The sequence below is a fragment of the Dama dama genome, chromosome 18 (assembly GCF_033118175.1).
Source record: "Dama dama isolate Ldn47 chromosome 18, ASM3311817v1, whole genome shotgun sequence".
NCBI classification, from domain to species: Eukaryota; Metazoa; Chordata; class Mammalia; order Artiodactyla; family Cervidae; genus Dama; species Dama dama.
In genome coordinates, this window is record NC_083698.1 from 70,905,545 (window position 1) to 70,923,959 (window position 18,415).

At 39.1% G+C, this 18,415-nt stretch overlaps 1 protein-coding gene across 1 annotated transcript; it reads left to right on the forward strand.

Annotated features, from left to right (window-relative positions):
* Positions 1-4,458: 4,458 nt before the first annotated feature.
* Positions 4,459-17,513, forward strand: STEAP1 (STEAP family member 1). The gene is made up of 5 exons (XM_061165541.1): positions 4,459-4,547; positions 10,340-10,454; positions 12,813-13,325; positions 14,242-14,406; positions 17,152-17,513. The coding sequence occupies exons 2-5, from the start codon at positions 10,371-10,373 to the stop codon at positions 17,407-17,409; spliced, it is 1,020 nt and encodes a 339-aa protein (XP_061021524.1). The 5' UTR covers positions 4,459-4,547; positions 10,340-10,370; the 3' UTR covers positions 17,410-17,513.
* The last annotated feature ends 902 nt before the right edge of the window (positions 17,514-18,415 follow it).

Below are 18,415 nucleotides of genomic sequence, written 5' to 3' on the forward strand. Positions count from 1 at the left end.
ATATGTATTGTGTGATACGGAGATGTGGGGCAAGGAGAAATTGCCTAGTTTAAGTTATATGATGAAGGTGGTGAAATCTGTCCTCTTGACTCCAACACTTGTATTTATCCCCAAGGTAAAACCCCTTCCCAGCTTTCCAGTACACAACTTCAGTATTCTTATATTTCACTCTATGCCGGAACGTACTTTCAAAGAGTATTGAGGGACTTCCCTGGTGGTCCAGTAAGTAAGACTTTGCCTTCCAGTGAGGGGAGGGGGCCCGATCCCTGATTGCAGAGCTAGGGTCCCAAATGTCTCTTAGCCACAAAGAAGGCATGGAGCAGAAGCAGTACTGTAACAAGTTCAGTGGAGAATTTTTAAATGATCCACATCAAAAAAATCTTCAAAAAATAAAAAGGTACAGAAATATTCATTGATAATAGGATATAAATAATTGGTGAGGCTTAATGTGATGGCATTTGCAGGTACCTTTTCACAGATCACAACATATTCAAAGACAATAGGATACAGAAAAATAAAGACAGTAATGTTTTAGTGGGTTACTTTGTTTTGTTTTTTGGCCACACATCTTGTGGGATTCTAGTTCCCCTACTAGGGATTGAACCCAAGTCATCAGCAGTGAGAGCAAGGAGTCCTAACACCAGACTGCCAGGGAAACACCCCACCCCACACACTTTTTTTTGTGAGCATCATCAAGCAGTATTTGGACAGAAATGGATCTGTAAGCCTTGAAAAAAAACCACCAATTCTTAAAATCCCTCGCAAACAGATGTTTGACTGTTAACTGTGCTGGTGAATAAGCAATAAAGCGCTTGGGGGGGAGCGGGGTGGAATACATGGAAGAACTTTTTGAAAACCTCCAGTCCCAGGGGTGAATCCTTTCTGCTCCAAACCACTTTCACATACAAACACTGGGGACTACTGACCACATACTTTGAGCATTATTCTACCAATAGATTTTGAACTTGTAAAGAGAATTTATCATATGAGACTAGTAGAATCAGAAAATTAGGCCAGTAGAGCTTTACCATGTCTGTGCTAAAACAATCATTTTGACACAATAGTTTTCCATGAACTTTAGGTAATTTTTGCTTTACCTTAAAACAAAACTGACCATTCTTACAAAGTAAGAGACTTGGAAATACCGTTGATCATTATTTGAATTATTGTGCACTTAGGAGTTAGTTTGATTTCCAAAGGAGAGAAACTAAATACAGTTCTTATCATCTACTTACAGTTTACTGCCTATTGATCATTGTGATTAACTTTAACAGCATGATCATATTTATTTTATCTATCATCACTGCACTCCATTTACTTCTTGAATGGCAGTTCCAAAGTAAAAGTACTTTTGGATTCTAAATTATTATATTTTCCCCCTGACATGTTACTGTGAAATCACTAATTTAATATTTGACCCTATATACAATTGAAGAGGGCTTCCTTCAGCTGGTAGAAAAATCCTGCAATGCAGGAGACCCTGGCTGGATTCCTGGGTTGGGAAGATCCCCTGCAGAAGGGATAGGCTACCCACTCCAGTATTCTTGGGCTTCCCTGGTGGCTCAGATGGTAAAGAATCTGCCTGCAATGAGCGAGAACTGGGTTTGATCCCTGGGTTGGGACAATCCCCTGGAGGATGGCATGGCACCCCACTCCAGTATTCCTACCTGGAGAATCCCTGATTGAAGAGCTGTTTTGTTAATATGCTTTCTTGCTAGTCTGGAGAAGGAAATGGCAAACCACTCCAGTATTCTTGCCTGGAGAATCCCATGGACAGAGAAGCCTGGTGGGCTACTGTTCATGGGGTCTCAAAGAGTCAGACACGACTGAGTGACTAAGCACCTAAGCACCTTTCTTGCGAGAGTTTAAGCTTATTACAAAATATTCTGAATGATCCAAATTGGTTAGTAACATACAGTTGAATTCCTAGATTAAAATCCTCTAGTTCTCACAAGTCATACCAAAACTAGCAATCTGCTTTTCAACATTTGTATAGCATAGCATTGTTTTCCACAAGTCATAGTGATTTTTAAAAGCATGTGCTATAGTATAGAGGCTGACTCAGAGCATCTTCAGAAGCTTTGGCCTTGTATTTCTCAAAAAAGAAAGAAATCTTTTCCTTCATCTCATACCCAAGTAACAGAACATATGCCTGAAAAAATTGCAGAAACTTTGTCTGTAATACTAACTCCTAATAACTCAAAGTTCTTTAATACTATGTTTTTTTAATCCAGGATAGTGTTGCCTTTATAACTACACAAATCAATATATAGTAAACAACTTCATGTTTTCAATCATTTTACTTTGAAACATAGCACATTTATTCAGTACATTTAAAAATGGAACAAAAAAATTTTCAGAAGTATAGGAATAAAATTTTTGGTATAATTATAAAGCAAAAGTATTTGGGGCTTGATGCCAAATGTTTTAATTAAAAAGAAAAAGCAATTTTAAGTGGACCTTGCTATAATTATCCAATTTATATTAATATATTAACTTCCTTGCCCTCATCACATGCAAAATAAATTATGAAAAAGTGAATGACCTTTGTTCTATAAAATCTTAAAGAATAAAAGCATATTGCTTTGTTTGACGATTTAAGACCTATCAGTTTTGAAAATTCAACAATGCTTATACATTTAGCAATTTGTCTTAATTTTTTTAAATCTGTGCTAAAAACACATGTATAGTTTTTTCTAAAACTTTTAAAAACGATTATTTTCTAGTTTCGCTACAAATAAAAAGTGTAAGTTTCTATTTTTACCACAAGGCGGCAGTCCATGGTAACAGTAATCTTCAAAGGGTTTTGCCACCACCCTGTGGATAGTTACTGACTCCAGAAAATTACATAGTAAAATATGAACAGTCCTAAATGCCCTAGGTATGAGTAAAGGGCAATCAAGAAAAATGTGGTTGAGAGTTTATCTTCCTTTACTTTTACTAATCAGATTAGTTCTGGGGATGTTGTACACCAAATCCTCAAATGTTGCAATTCAGGTCTGAGGCACTCTATCCAGAAGAGGAGTAAATCCCGGGCTCACATTCGCTCTTTACAGCCTTAAGCTTCTAAACAGTGACAGTAACTCTGCATTAGGCTCGGAGTGCTTGATTGGGTCAAGGACCAAAACCTCTTGATGAAAGTGAAAGAGGAGGGTGAAAAAGTTGGCTTAAAGCTCAACATTCAGAAAACTAAGATCATGGCATCTGGTCCCATCACTTCATGGGAAATGGGGAAACAGTGGCTGACTTTATTTTGGGGGGCTCCAAAATCACTGCAGATGGTGATTGCAGCCATGAAATTAAAAGACGCTTACTCCTTGGAAGGAAAGTTATGACTAACCTAGATAGCATATTAAAAAGCAGAGACATTACTTTGCCAACAAAGGTCCGTCTAGTCAAGGCTATGGTTTTCCCAGTGGTCATGTATGGATGTGAGAGTTGGATTGTAAGAAAGCTGAGGGCCGAAGAATTGATGCTTTTGAACTGTGGTGTTGGAGAAGACTCTTGAGAGTCCCTTGGACTGCAAGGAGATCCAACCAGTCCATCCTAAAGGAGATCAGTCCTGGGTGTTCATTGGAAGGACTGATGCTGAAGCTGAAACTCCAATACTTTGGCCACCTCATGCGAAGAGTTGACTCGTTGGAAAAGACCCTAATGCTGGGAGGGATTGGGGGCAGGAGGAGAAGGGGACAACAGAAGATGAGATGGCTGGATGGCATCACCAACTCGATGGACGAGTTTGAATAAACTCCGGGAGTTGGTGATGGACAGGGAGGCCTGGTGTGCTGCAATTTATGGGGTCGCAAAGAGTCAGACACGACTGAGCGACTGAACTGAACTGAACTGAAAAGGAGATACATGGCTTCCCAGACGGCTCAGTGGTAAAGAATCTGCTTGCAAATGGAGGAGCCTCCAGAGACGTGGGTTTGATCCCTGGGTAGGGAAGATCCCTGGAGAAAGAAATGGCAACCCACTCCAGCATTCTTGCCTGGAAAATTCCACTAATAGAGGAACGTAGGAGGCTACAGTCCATGGGGTCACGACGAGTTGGACACGATTAAGCTACTGAGCCTGTATGCGGGCGCGGGCGCATACAGCCGGGGGATTTATGTTAGTTTTGAGAACCACTGCTTTAAAGAACTGTATGAATGCTCAATAAAGCATTCATTAAAGAAAGGCGAGGAGAAGGGAGAGAGGGACGGAGAGAAGGAAGGTAAAGGAAAGGAAAGAAAATCGAGGATCGAGGGGGCGCGGAGCCAACCTCAGGCAGAGGACCGGGCTCTCTGAAAATCGGGAGTGGTCGGATGGCTTGGTAGGGAAAAAACCTAAGTTGGGCTCTGGGACCTCCCAGGACCGTCCAGTCAAGCAGGAGCCTGGCGACGCCGGGCGCCGGCAGGTGGCGCTGGACGGGCAGTTGACAAGGAGGCGGGGTCTGCCCCGGGAGCCCAGGCTAGCTCTCTGGAGGCACGGGCGCCGCGTGCGGCTGGCTGGCACCTCCGGGCAGGCGCTGCGGCCGCAGCTTACCGTCAGGTCACGCCGAGAAGCGGGTGAGTGCCTTGAATCGTTCTGGTTCGCCTTGCTCCCTGTCTCTGGGTGTCCCTGCGAGGCCGGGCGCCGGCTCCCAGCCTCGGGAGGGGTGTAGCGGGTTGCGATCCGTCCCAGGACTCGGGCGGCGGCGCTTGTGGGCGAGCACAGCTCAATTTGCCCCTTGTGCGGCGCTTCGGGACTCGCTGCCTTCCAGCGAACTCTCCGCAGAGCACACTGCTCCATTGAGGCCGGTCCAGGGGCTGGCAGACGGGGACTCACAGAAAAGCCTTCTCTCTGGGGACTCAGGGGATATGATGAGTTGTTAAGTCTGTCCTAAGGTCGGGCTCTGATGTCAAGTTTTCCAACTTGGCAAAAGCGTCACGAGTTTGTATAGCATTGATGAATGATTGGTATATAGCACTTAAAATCGTGCAATTTGTCTTCAGGGTTCCTGTAACAGAAAGTTTTTATTTTAAGTCCTGGGAACATTAGTCTGACTCTCAGGATCCGCTTTGGGTTCAAATTCCCTCCAAATAGTCAATCAAGGCTTTATATTTGTCAGAGGTCAAAACCACTGGAAGAAGTTTGTAGACATAAAATTTACCAACACTTCCAAATTCCCGACTGTGTTCTTTTTTTAAAAATTTTTTCTTCTTCATTTAGTAAAAGTTCACTCATTTAGCACAGAATGTTAAGCACAGGAAGGAAGCAATGCCTAACAACACAGCCCATTGGGAAAAAAAATCTCCCGTTTACATAGTTAAATACATAGTTTGCAGTTGAAAGTATAGATAGGAGGTTTGGAAATGCAACGAAACTCACGATGTATCACAGTCATTGAGTTTCTTCATATTCTAAATTCTTTGACATTAACATAAGTCAGTTGGGCTGTGTTAATATTTAGCAGGAAAAAAAAAGAAAAAAATTATTTAGCAGGAACGTCAGATCCTGGTACAGCAAAATGGAACAGTCACATGAGAAATACGCTTTGGGTTTTAATGGTGATGAAAGAAATACACTTTGGGTTTTAATGGATCAAATTCTGGAGTTCCTAACATCTGAATACTGTGCTGTTTCCTGTTGTTTTTGTTGATGAAAAAATCTTATTGTAGAACTTAAATTATATATTTGGTTAATGTGTGAGGGAAAGCACCATATTTTATTTGACTGATATTTTATTTTCTTGGCTTCAGGGCACAGAGTGGACTGTGGGCCACACAGTCCACAAGTTCCCTTGCTGCCTGGGTTTTCCTTTGCTCTTCCACATGGTCTTCCTACCTCACAGATGAACGGCTGGATACCTCCCCAGGGCCACTCCGGCTTTTCACCCAGATTCTGTACACAGTGGCTCTCAATTAACAAATACTGCCAGCTTGCTAGATGCCCCAAGGCCAGGGCCAGATGACAGCCCTCACCCTTCTCATGCCTCCTTCTGTCCATAAAATTTTGTCTTCCTTTCCAATACATTGCACTACCGTGTAGTCAGCTATTGAAATGTCTGCCTTGTCTCCTAAACTTTGAGGTTTTTGAAAGCAGAGTCTCCATCTCATTTAACTTTATATTCCCACTGCCTACCTTGCTCACAGTATGGTTAATGACTTAATATTGAATAAGTATAGATTTGTATGTTAAAATCTTTACCATCCTGAAACTCACAGTTAAAACATCTTCTAAACATAGTGAATTATTTGTCTTTGATTACAATAGATAGACCTTGTATTCCTAGTCACATACAAACTCCCAAATTACCACAATAATAGTGTTGGTTAGATCACCAAATGATTTGGAATAATACTTCTTAAGGAAATAGACTATAAACTGCTCCAGAGCAGACATGAAATCTCTTTTCTCCTTTTCCTCCCTTATTGTCAGTCATAGATTTGCATTCATGGATACTTGATGATTGCCATATGCTTTACTCGAAACTCTTTCAACTGCCAGTGATACATACCCAGCTCAAACTAACAAGCAAAATAGGTAATGTATTGGCTTGTGTAACCAAAAAATTCAGGATCTGGTTTCAGCGACTCTAAATACTTGAATATGCCAGGACTCTTCTGTGTCTGTCCCCATTTGTTGCCTAGGCTCCTGTGTGTTGGCTTTCTTCTGTCCTGTTGAAGATACCTTCCTCCTTTCAGCATGCAGAAGAAGGCATGGTAGGCTTGTATCATCCCAATATAACAAAATGTTAAAGACATCTTCTATTTATCTTCCACTTCCAAACATAAATGTATCAGAGAAGGACTCTATTTGGCTCAAATAGAGATGTGTACCATCCCCCAAATAATCAGTGTGATGAATAGAATAGAGGACTGTCTTTAGTCAAGACTGAGTCACATGCCCACGTCTGTGGCCAAAGAGGGCATTTCTTTGGATAGGAAATGTGTTTTAGATCATAAAAATAAGTGGGGAAAAAATGTGGGTAGACCAAAACAAATAATTTCAGCAGGAATATTGTGAAATTTTGAAAGAAGCAAAATATGGAAAATGTTCTCAGAGCACTTCAACAAAGGTGCATTATGTAAAGACGGCTCCTCCTTATTCTTTGTGAAGCTCAAACCTCTAAAAGTTGGAGAATGGGGACCTCCCCAGTGGTCCAGTGGTTAAGACTCTGTGTTTCCAATGCAGGGGATCCAAATTTGACCCCTGGTTGGGGAACTAAGATCCCACATGCTGCTCAGCACAGCTAAAAAATAAAAACAAATAATTTTTCTTAAGTTGGAGAAAGTTTTGATGTGTTTTAAACTACTGGAAACAACTTTCCACTTAATAAAGTATGACAATTGGTCTAAAATCCCATGAACAGATGAGCCTAGAAGGGTGTAGTCCATGGGCTCACAAAAGAGTCAGCCATGACTTAGCGACTAAACAACAAAAACAAAATTCAGAAACACTTGGAATGTTTCTATCAGTCAAATGGTTGAATAGCTAATCTGTTTTCTTATTGAATTTCATAATGGACAAATTGGTGATATATTCCTATGGAAATAAATTTAGAACTAATAAAACAGTGAATAATATTGTGACATCATATGTTTCCCTTTCCTAAAAATTGTTACATCAAGCCCGTGTGAGGATCTGCGAAGGGTGTTAAAGAAAGTTCAATTCAGTTCAGTTCAGACCCCATGGGCTGCAGCACGCCAGGCCTCCCTGTCCATCACCAACTCCTGGCGTTTACTCAAACTCATGCCCATTGAGTCGAGGATACCATCCAACCATCTCATCCTTTGTCCTCCCCTTCTCCTCCTGTCTTCAATCTTTCCCAGCATCAGGGTCTTTTCCAATGAGTCAGCTCTTCGCATCAGGTGGCCAAAGTATTGGAGTTTCAGCTTCAACATCAGCCCTTCCAATGACTATTCAGGACTGATTTCCTTTAGGATGGACTGGTTGGATCTCCTTGCAGTCCAAGGGACTCTCAATAGTCTTCTCCAACACCACATTTCAAAAGCATCAACTTCGGTGTTCAGCTTTCTTTATGGTCCAACTCTCACATCCATACATGACTACTGGAAAAACCAAAGCTTTGACTAAATGGACCTTTGTTGGCAAAGCAATGTCTCTGCTTTTTAATATGCTGTCTAGATTGGCCATAACTTTCCTTTCAAGGAGTAAGAGTCTTTTAATTTCATGGCTGCAATCACCATCAGCAGTGATTTTGAAGCCCCCCAAAAAATAAAGTCTGCCACTCTTTCCACTGTTTCCCCATCTATTTGCCATGAAGTGATAGGGCCAGATGCCATGATCTTAGTTTTCTGAATGTTGAGCTTTAAGCCAACTTTTTCACTTTCCTCTTTCACTTTCATCAAGAGGCTCTGTAGTTCCTCTCCACTTTCTGCCATACAGGTGGTGTCATCTGCATTTCTGAGGTTATTGATATTTCTCCTGGCAATCTTGATTCCAGCTTGTGCTTCATCCAGCCCAGCATTTCTCATGATGTACTCTGCATATAAGTTAAATAAGCAGAGGGACAATATACAGCCTTGACATACTCCTTTCCCGATTTGGAACCAGTCTGTTGTTCCATGTCCAGTTCTAACTGTTGCTTCCTGACCTGCATACAGAGTTCTTAAGAGGCAGGTCAGGTGGTCTGATACTCCCATCTCTTTCAGAATATTCCAGAGTTTGTTGTGGTCCACACAGTCAAAGGCTTTGGCATAGTCAATAAAGCAGAAATAGATGTTTTTCTGGAACTCTCTTGCTTTTTCGATGATCCAGCGGATGTTGGCAATTTGATTTCTGGTTCCTGTGCCTTTTCTACAACCAGCTTGAACATCTGGAAGTTCACAGTTCAGGTACTGTTGAAGCCTGGCTTGGAGAATTTTGAGCATTACTTTAGTAGCTGGTGAGATGAATGCAATTGTACAGTTAGTTTGAGTATTCTTTGGCTTTGCCTTTCTTTGGGATTGGAATGAAAACTGACCTTTTCCAGTCCTGTGGCCACTGCTGCATTTTCCAAATTTGCTGGCATATTGAATGCAACACTTTCACAGCACCATCTTTTAGGATATGAAATAGCCCAACTGGAATCCCATCATCTTCACTAGCTTGTTCATAATGATGCTTCCTAAGGCCCACTTGACTTCACATTCTAGGATGTCTGGCTCTAGGTGAGTGATCACACCATTGTGATTAACTGGGTCCTGAAGATCTTTTTTGTATAGTTCTTCTGTGTATTCTTGCCACCTCTTCTTAATACCTTCTGCTTCTGTTAGATCCATACCATTTCTGTCCTTTATTGAGCCCATCTTTTTATGAAATGTTCCCTTGGTATCTCTAATTTTCTTGAAGAGACCTCTAGTCTTTCCCATTCTATTGTTTTCCTCTATTTCTTTGCATTGATCGCTGAGGAAAGCTTTCTTATCCCTCCTTGCTATTCTTTGGAACTCTGCATTCAAATGGGTATATCTTTCCTTTTCTCCTTTGCTTTTCGCATCTCTTCTTTTCACAGCTATTTGTAAGGCCTCCTCAAACAGCCATTTTGCTTTTTTGCATTTCTTTTTCTTGGGGATGGTCTGATCCCTGTCTCCTGTACAGTGTCACAAACCTCCGTCCATAATTCATTAGGCATCTTTTATCTGGTAGGAAGTGTGACAAAATAATTTCCTTGGGGCTAACCAGGAGAGTGGGCATGTCAGTGATTGAATACATCTCAACAATCCCACTGGAAAAATACTAGCAATGCATGTCTTGCAACAAAACCACGTCTGTAACTCCGATGGGAAAATGGCACTCTGAAGATACAACATTTCAGTCCTTCATGGTGCTATTAGGGTTCACCTTACTAGACTGTCTATTCTGTTTGTTTTCTGAAACTAATAATACATATACCCATAAAATCATTTTACTATTGTTTCAGATTCGTGTCAACCCAAAAATCTATTAAAACAGAGCTTCCTGAAGTATAATCTTATATCATCAAACTCTAACCACCATTGACAATATTGTTACTCTTGAAAAACTGCATTCCCAATTCTATTTATCTTTGAGGGGAATTAACTTTCCTCCAAATGAACACCTGAAGTTAAAGTCTCCTAAAATAAAAGGCAACATCTGACTCTTTGAATTTCATATAGATACCTGGGTCATTTATTGCACTGATAGCTGGACAAAAAAATACACTTACTATTGACACAAGAGCACTTGTTCAAATTTTTAGATTATAATGTGAGGTTAAATGAGTCACTCAGTCACTGTATTTTAAACTGTATTTTGTCACACTAGCCCTCATATGAGTTAATTTTTCACATTTCCCTATCAAACATTAATATCATAAATAGCATAGACATGAAGACAGTAATTTTTATTTTCATAGGTGGCTGAAGTCATACTATTTTATAGAATTAATGGAGAGCAGACAAGACATCACAAACCAAGAAGACCTTTGGAAAATGAAGCCTAGGAGAAATCTAGAAGAAGATGATTATTTGGTAAAATAATAATTAAAATCTATAAATAATTCAAATGCTGTTCAGTATCTCCTAATGTTATAAATAAGTGATTTTCACCCTTTGCTGTGATTCCTGGTACTGATATTGTGATGGGTAAAGGGCAGTGTGGGCTATAAGAAATGTTGTACCTTGATGGTCATGAACTTAGCCAAATAACCTTGAATAAGTTGCTGAAAACCCTGGGTCTTGGTTTATCTATAAAGTGAGAGAGTTGGACCAGATCATCTCCAAGGCCCTCCCAATTCTTTCTAACATTCTGTGGGTCTAAGTTTTTTGAACAAGTCATCAATGCCCATATAACAGTAGTTTCACAAATGTGCTTTTTCATAGGCACCATGGCATCTTACCAAGAGATCATCAAGTTAATTGATGATTCACTATTTAACCAAAGAAATTCAATTTTGGAATAAGAATCATCTGTCACACTTTTACCCCACATCAAGATTAAATGATTTTTACTAACTTACTGACTTAATGAGTGGTGGAAAATGAGTGGTTCCAAACTGCTTAATGAGTGGTTCCAAACTTTTTACCCTTCCAACTGATATCAACTACAGTTTCAACAGAAAGTATTTATTTTATCTTAGTTATCTTAATAGAAAAAAATTAAGTAGTACAAGTAGATACTGTCTAAAATGTGCATAAAATCATTTTCATTTTTCAAGTGAACTGTCTTGCTTGCTGTCCCATAATTCTTCACCCTTAACCAGAAAATTGATCTCAGTGGACTATTTTAACCTGCAGAGATGGCAGAATCTACATCAAGCTCAGCTCCCTTCTAAATGGAGTAATTGGAAAAATTACTGGATGTAGCTGTGATTTATTACTGAAAGTAAAAGTCAAATGACAAGAGTGAATTAAAGTTACTCTGCAGAAAGTGAGGAAATAAGATAATCAGTAACATCATTTTGAGCATTAAAATGTTATAGGTCTGTATACAAAGCTCTGAGAAATTAGGAATAACAATATTGAGTGGAAAATTTATTCATAAAGTAACAATATGAAACACTGATATGTTTCTATTTTGTTTTTTTAAAATTTGCTGTTATATCAGGCAGTTGTGGAAGTGACAGACTAAACACACACTCTTGAATCGTTGACTACCTATAAATGCAACTGGGTAAAGAAATATAACTTTCTCAGGAAATAGAGCATCCCTGTGGGATTTAACTCCTTACATCGTCTTTGTACCATTTAACAATTTATCTGTCAGTACTTATACAAATGAAACATTTTGTGACTATAAGTCTATAGGATGGGGGAGAGGGATAAATTGGGAGACTGGGCTTGACATATACACACTACCAAATATAAAATAGATAACTAATAAAAACCTACTGTATAGCATAGAGAACTCTGCTCAATACTCAGTAATGACCTATCTGGGGAAAGAACCTGAAAAAGAGTGGGTATGTGTGTATACGTATAACTGATTCGCTCTGCTGCACAGCAGAAACTGACACAACATTGTAAATCAACTCTACTCCACTAGAAATTAATCTTTAAAAAAGACTACATGATGCAAATTACATGTTTTCATCTAATAGTAATGACTGTATTATTCCTGGTCCTTTGTACTTGAATGAATAAAGAATTCATTCTTCAGATCTTCACAGAGAGTTGACCAGTAACCATAAAAATTATAAAACAAATATGATTATGACAATTTATAAGTGTTATTATTTTTACCAAGGATGACTGGATTTTTTTTTTTTTTTTTAGTTTTTCAGTTTTTGTTTCCCAGTTGCATTATTTCATTCTTTTATGCTTGCAAGATAGAAACACAGTGGTCTGAGATCTAGTGAATGTATCTGAAGCATATATTTCTTCTGACTTAAAGAAAAATGAGTAACAGGAATTATGGAGAACCCCAACAAAGAGAAGGAAATGGCAACCCACTCCAGTAATCTTGCCTAGAGAATCCTGTGGGTAGAGGAGCCTGGTTGGCTGCTGTCCATAGGGTCACACAGAGTTGGACACAACTAAAGCAACTTAGCATGCATTCATGCATTGGAGAAAGAAATGGCAACTCACTCCAGTATTCTTGCCTGGAGAATCCCAGGGACAGAGGAGCCTGGTGGGCTGCCGTCTTTGGGATTGCACAGAGTCGGACACGACTGAAGCGGCTTAGCAGCAGCAACCAACAAAGATAGGATATCTAAGTGCACTTTTGATCATTGCCACATAGTGTATGCCATCTTCAGTTAATCAGTACCCAAAAGTAGGGTTCTAAATGTCCTTTTTTACTGATAAGCACAATGAGCAGTAAGTAATTAGTTTGAGAGACATCCCATTGTTTTGTTCAATTTTAAGATGTCTATTTTCTTTCCTTTGTAGAATAAAGACTCAGAAGAGTTCGGCATGCTGAAAAGACCTGTGCTTTTGCACTTGCACCAAACAACCCATTTTGACGAATTTGATTGCCCCCCAGAGCTTCAGCACAAACAGAAACTCTTTCCAAAGTGGCGCTTGCCAATTAAAATCGCCGCTATTGTATCATCTCTGACTTTTCTCTACACTCTTCTGAGGGAAATAATTCACCCTTTCGTGACTTCCCATCAACAGTATTTTTATAAAATTCCAATCCTGGTCATCAACAAAGTCTTGCCAATGGTTTCCATCACCCTCTTGGTGCTGGTTTATTTGCCAGGTGTGATAGCAGCCGTTGTGCAGCTTCATAATGGAACTAAGTATAAGAAATTTCCACAATGGTTGGATAGGTGGATGGTAACAAGAAAGCAGTTTGGTCTTCTCAGTTTCTTTTTTGCTGTACTACATGCAATTTACAGTTTATCCTATCCGATGAGGCGGTCCTACAGATATAAGTTGCTGAACTGGGCATATCAACAGGTACGATGACATGGCTGACCATTAAACTAAAAAGTCTAAGTCTCCTAACAAATTAACTCTTTCTTATTTTAATATCAGTACCCCAAACCTCTGTTGAAACCCTGTGTTAAGAAAGTACTCTGTTCTAAAAAAAAATTTTTTTTAACTCTTCACTAGGCTCAGTTCTATAATTCTACATGAGGAATGTTTTTTAAGCTGAAAATAGTAAGCTACAACTTTGGAGAAGGAAACGGCAACCCACTCCAGTATTCTTGCCTGGAGAATCCCATGGACAGAGGAGCCTGGCAGGCTACAGTCCACAGAGTCGGACACGACTGAGCGACTTCACAACTTTAACAACATAAATACGTGTTTTATTCATGGACAGAGCCACATTTCAATCTTCTACCACCCTTAGAAGATTTATTTTTAATGCTAACTCTTTGTATTTTCTGCTTCTTTACCACATATGACAATTCTAACTATTAGCTATTATATAAATTAATAAAACAGATTATATAAATGTTGCATTCAAAGAAGGAGGTTAATAGTGCCTATGTCATTTCTCTTAGAGAAACGCAAAAAATACCATCATAAATTTGTGGAGGCCCCTAGTTATCAGGGTGCTTCCCTGGTGGCTCAGATGGTAAAGAATCCGCCTGCAATGTGGGAGACCTGGGTTTAATCCCTGGGTTGGGAAGATCCCTTGGAGGAGGACATGGCAACCCACTCCAGTATTCTTGCCTGGAGAATCCCCATGGACAGAGGAGCCTGGTGGGCTACAGTCCTTGAGGTCGAAAAGAGTCGGACGTGACTGAGCAACTAAGTGCAGCTAGTTATCAGGTCCTCCAGAGTAGAGGGAGCATAGAAGGAGGTTCTTACACTGGAAACAGATGTTGTTTGCATATTTCTCCTTCCTCTTTTCACCCTCTGTTAGGTCCAACAAAATAATGAAGATGCCTGGATTGAACATGATGTTTGGAGAATGGAAATTTATGTGTCACTGGGAATCGTGGCACTTGCAATACTGGCTCTGTTGGCTGTGACATCTATTCCATCTGTGAGCGATTCTCTGACATGGAGAGAATTTCACTATATTCAGGTAAATTATATACAAAATAACTCTGACTCCTCAGCAAGGTAAATCTTTTTGTGCTTATAATGTCATCAAGTGTATAGACTTTAGTATATAGGCTTCCCAGGTGGCACTAGTGGTAAAGAACCCGCCTGCCAATGACAGGAGACATAAGAGACCAGGTTCAATCTTGGTCGATCCCTGGGTTGGGAAGATCCCCTGGAGGAGAGCATGGCAATCCACTCCAGTATTCTTGTCTGGAGAATCCCATGGACAGAGGAGCCTAGCAGGCTACAGTCCATAGGGTAGCAAAGAGTCGGACATGACTGAAGTGACTTGGCATGCACACATATAGACTTTAACCCATAAAAAATAACATGGTTTTCCAATAACAAAGATCTCACACTTGTTCCAATTAAAAATGTGCTCTTCTGTCATTTTCCCTCTTGCTTATAAATAGGGGAAATGTTTTTTGGACACATACAAAAGGCATTACTCAAAGAAAAATATTATTTCTAACATTTGAAACTCATTAGACCATTTGCTATCTGTTTAATAACAACAAATTTGATGTTTTAGAAATTCAATATTGTTTACTTAGTTCTCCAAAAATAGAAAAAAATTTTGTCTATCTCTGACTTATTCATGCCTTTTAAGTTACATGCCTTTGTACTATCCTCCTTGAACTATAGAGTTTTATCTACCAAACTATGGAATTTTATCTATTCTAGTATCTTATTTTAAAGGCTTCTTTTTCCAAGTTAATTTTTTTGTAACTTACTCACTTGAAGTTTCTCAATATTCTTGGAATTCAAAATTATCTAAAAAAAAAAATTATCTCAAATTCACTGAGGTTAACTTGCTAGTGGTAGATCACACCCTAAAAAGAACAATGTGCCAGAATTCACAAGGGGATCCATGTCTGACAGTATTCAAAAGGCTGAACTTAATTCATTCCTAAGCACTGCCAAGATGCTAAACCACAATGTTCTATCTTTTATGAGTGGACATCTTTAGAAATCTCACAAAGTCAGCTAATCCTCACTGTCCTTTCTACACATCCATGCATATACTCCAACAGACACCTTAATCATCTGATTAAGCTGGAAAGACTGTCTCCCTCTGAATTATTCAAATGTGGTTTAGAGATGGTGCCGTGTTTTCCAAGCACAATAATTGCTGATTTTGTGGGTTTAGCTTGATAGCCATTAAATAATAGCCAATAGTCTATTCCTCATTAAATAACTTTCTTCTTACATTGCTCTGCCTGGCACGCATATGCTGTGCGTCACTTTACAGATTTAATTACAAAGTCAAGCACTATGTCTTGACAACCCATCCCATTCCACTCAAGGTACAATACCTAGCCCATACTGCTGCTGCTGCTAAGTCGCTTCAGTTGTGTCCGACTCTGTGCGACCCCATAGATAGCAGCCCATCAGGCTCCGCCGTCCCTGAGATTCTCCAAGCAAGAACACTGGAGTGGGTCACCATTTCCTTCTCTAATGTATGAAAGTGAAAAGTAAAAGTGAAGTCGCTCAGTTGTGTCCGACTCTTAGGGACCCCATGGACTGTAGCCTACCAGGCTTCTCCATCTGTGGGATTTTCCAGGCAAGAGTACTGGAATGGGTTGCCATTGCCTTCTCTGACCTAGCCCATAATATGTACACAATACAAATTTAGTAAATTAATCTTCAACCAATTACATATATTTTTTAATTAATAACCTAGAAACTTTTCATTAACAATCCAAGAACTGATTACTCTATGATTTCCCTTGGACATTTATATCTAAAAATATAAACTTAGCTATTTGATTGTATTTACTGGAGCTTACTGCTGAATAATTGTGAGTTGCATTCATTCTAGCAGTCTAGTGAATATTTCCCATAAAGTGAATAGAAATCAAAAGATATCTAGAAGAAGAACTATTGTCAGAATGCCATAAAACTACATAGGTGAACAATTATTTGTATAACTTTATCTGGATGGTGCCAAGTATCCCGGTGCAAGCTAAAATTTTTCTTCACGTCTACATACCTCTGTTTTGTTCAAACATTGAGATAATTGTTAGTGTTTTTCCACTTTATCAAAAATGTTTGATTTTTTAAACAAAGGCCAAGATCATTCATTTTAGTATTAATATACCAAAATCATAGTCAATAACTTTGTTGTTGTTCAGTAGCCAAGTCCTGTCTAACTCTTCATGACCCCATGTACTGCAGCCTGCCAGGCTTCCCTGCCCCTCACCATCTCTTGGAGTTTGCTCAAACTGAATCACTTTAGTTGCCTTCATAATTGATAAAGATCACTAGTATCAAGTTGATTTTGCACTGACCTTCAGTCAACCTACCAATATTTATTGAGCACTTAAAATGTGCAAATCATTGTGTTGATTCTACAGGGATCCTGTGATGATAAGACAGAGTTTCTGAGTTTAGATGTCTCTTGTTAAGCAGAATTAAGGCAAATACACAGGGGATAGAGCATCATAAAATAAATATCATAAGAGAGAAAAACAAGGTATGGAGAAAGGAAAGACAGTGTTATTGATTATCTGAGACCAAAAGGAGAATGGTTGTGAATTTTCTCAACTTAAATAGCCTGGAGACAAAGGCATTACCCACATGTAGAAAGAGTGGAAAGAGATGAGTGGACAATAACAGATGAACGGAAGAATTTCTAAGCAACATAACAGATCTAGACAATATAGGATGAAATAAACTCTTAATGAACCATTCTCACCAAGATAATTCTTTTTCTCTTTTGCAGAGCAAGCTAGGAATTGTTTCCCTTCTGCTGGGTACAATACATGCATTGATTTTTGCCTGGAATAAATGGGTAGATATAAAACAGTTTGTATGGCATACACCTCCAACTTTTATGATAGCTGTATTCCTTCCAATTGTTGTCCTGATATGCAAAGTCATACTACTCCTGCCGTGCTTGAGGAAGAAGATACTGAAGATTAGACACGGTTGGGAAGATGTCACCAAAATTAATAAAACTGAGATGTCTTCTCAGCTGTAGAATTGCTGTTTATACACATTTTTGTCCAATATTGATATATTTTATCATAAACACTTCAAATTTGTATTTGTTTAATAAAATGACCACTTGAGGATCTTAACACATCTCTTTGTTTATGGGTGATGTTTGAAATATGTGTATTTCCTTTCAGATTTGATTCAAAGTGAGAAATTAATCTTTAGTACATTCCCTATGTTCAGTAAAGCTGAGCATAACAAAATAATCACATCTGATTTATCAGACTACATAACATTATAAATAATAAAAGGCCTTAAAATATCAGTCCCTGATACTCCTTAAAAGTTATCATGAGCCATGAAAAAAGATACTATCTGATGGCCAGTAGGCACATGAAATGATGATCAGCATCACTAATTATGAGAGATGCAAATCAAAACTACAATGAGGTACCACCTGACACCAGTCAGAAAGGCCATCATCAAAACCTCTACGAATAACAAAAGCTGGAGAGGGTGTGGAGAAAAGGAACCCTCCTCCACTGTTGATGGGAATGTAATTTGGTGCAGCCACTGTGATAAATAATATGGAGGTTCCTCAGAAAACTAAAAATGGAAATACCATATTACCCAGCAATCCCATTGCTGGACATATATCCAGATAAAACTATAACTCAAAAAGATACATGCACCCTAGTATTAATTGCTGCACTATTCACAATAGCCAAGACATGGAAACAACCTAAATATCCATTGACAGATGAATGGATGAGATATGGTACTTACATACAATGGGATACTACTCAGCCATAAAAAAGGAAAACTTGGATACAGCTAGAGATTATCACACTAAGTGAAGTAAGTCAGAAATAAAAAGACAAATATCATATGATACCACTTGTATGTGGAAGCTAAATTATGACACAAATGAACCTATCTATGAAAGAGACTCAGACATAGAGAACAGACTGGTAATTACCAAGTGGGAGAGAGTTGAGGGAGGGATGAAGTGGGAGATTGGGTTTAAAAGATGTAAGTTTTTATATATA

Bases quoted from the DNA above. Each gene is read 5' to 3' on its own strand.
- STEAP1 (XM_061165541.1), top strand. From the start codon at position 10,371: ATGGAGAGCAGACAAGACATCACAAACCAAGAAGACCTTTGGAAAATG. The intron at 10,455-12,812 runs GTAAAATAATAA...TTTCCTTTGTAG, and splicing joins TAGAAGAAGATGATTATTTG to AATAAAGACTCAGAAGAGTT. The intron at 14,407-17,151 runs GTAAATTATATA...TCTCTTTTGCAG, and splicing joins GAGAATTTCACTATATTCAG to AGCAAGCTAGGAATTGTTTC.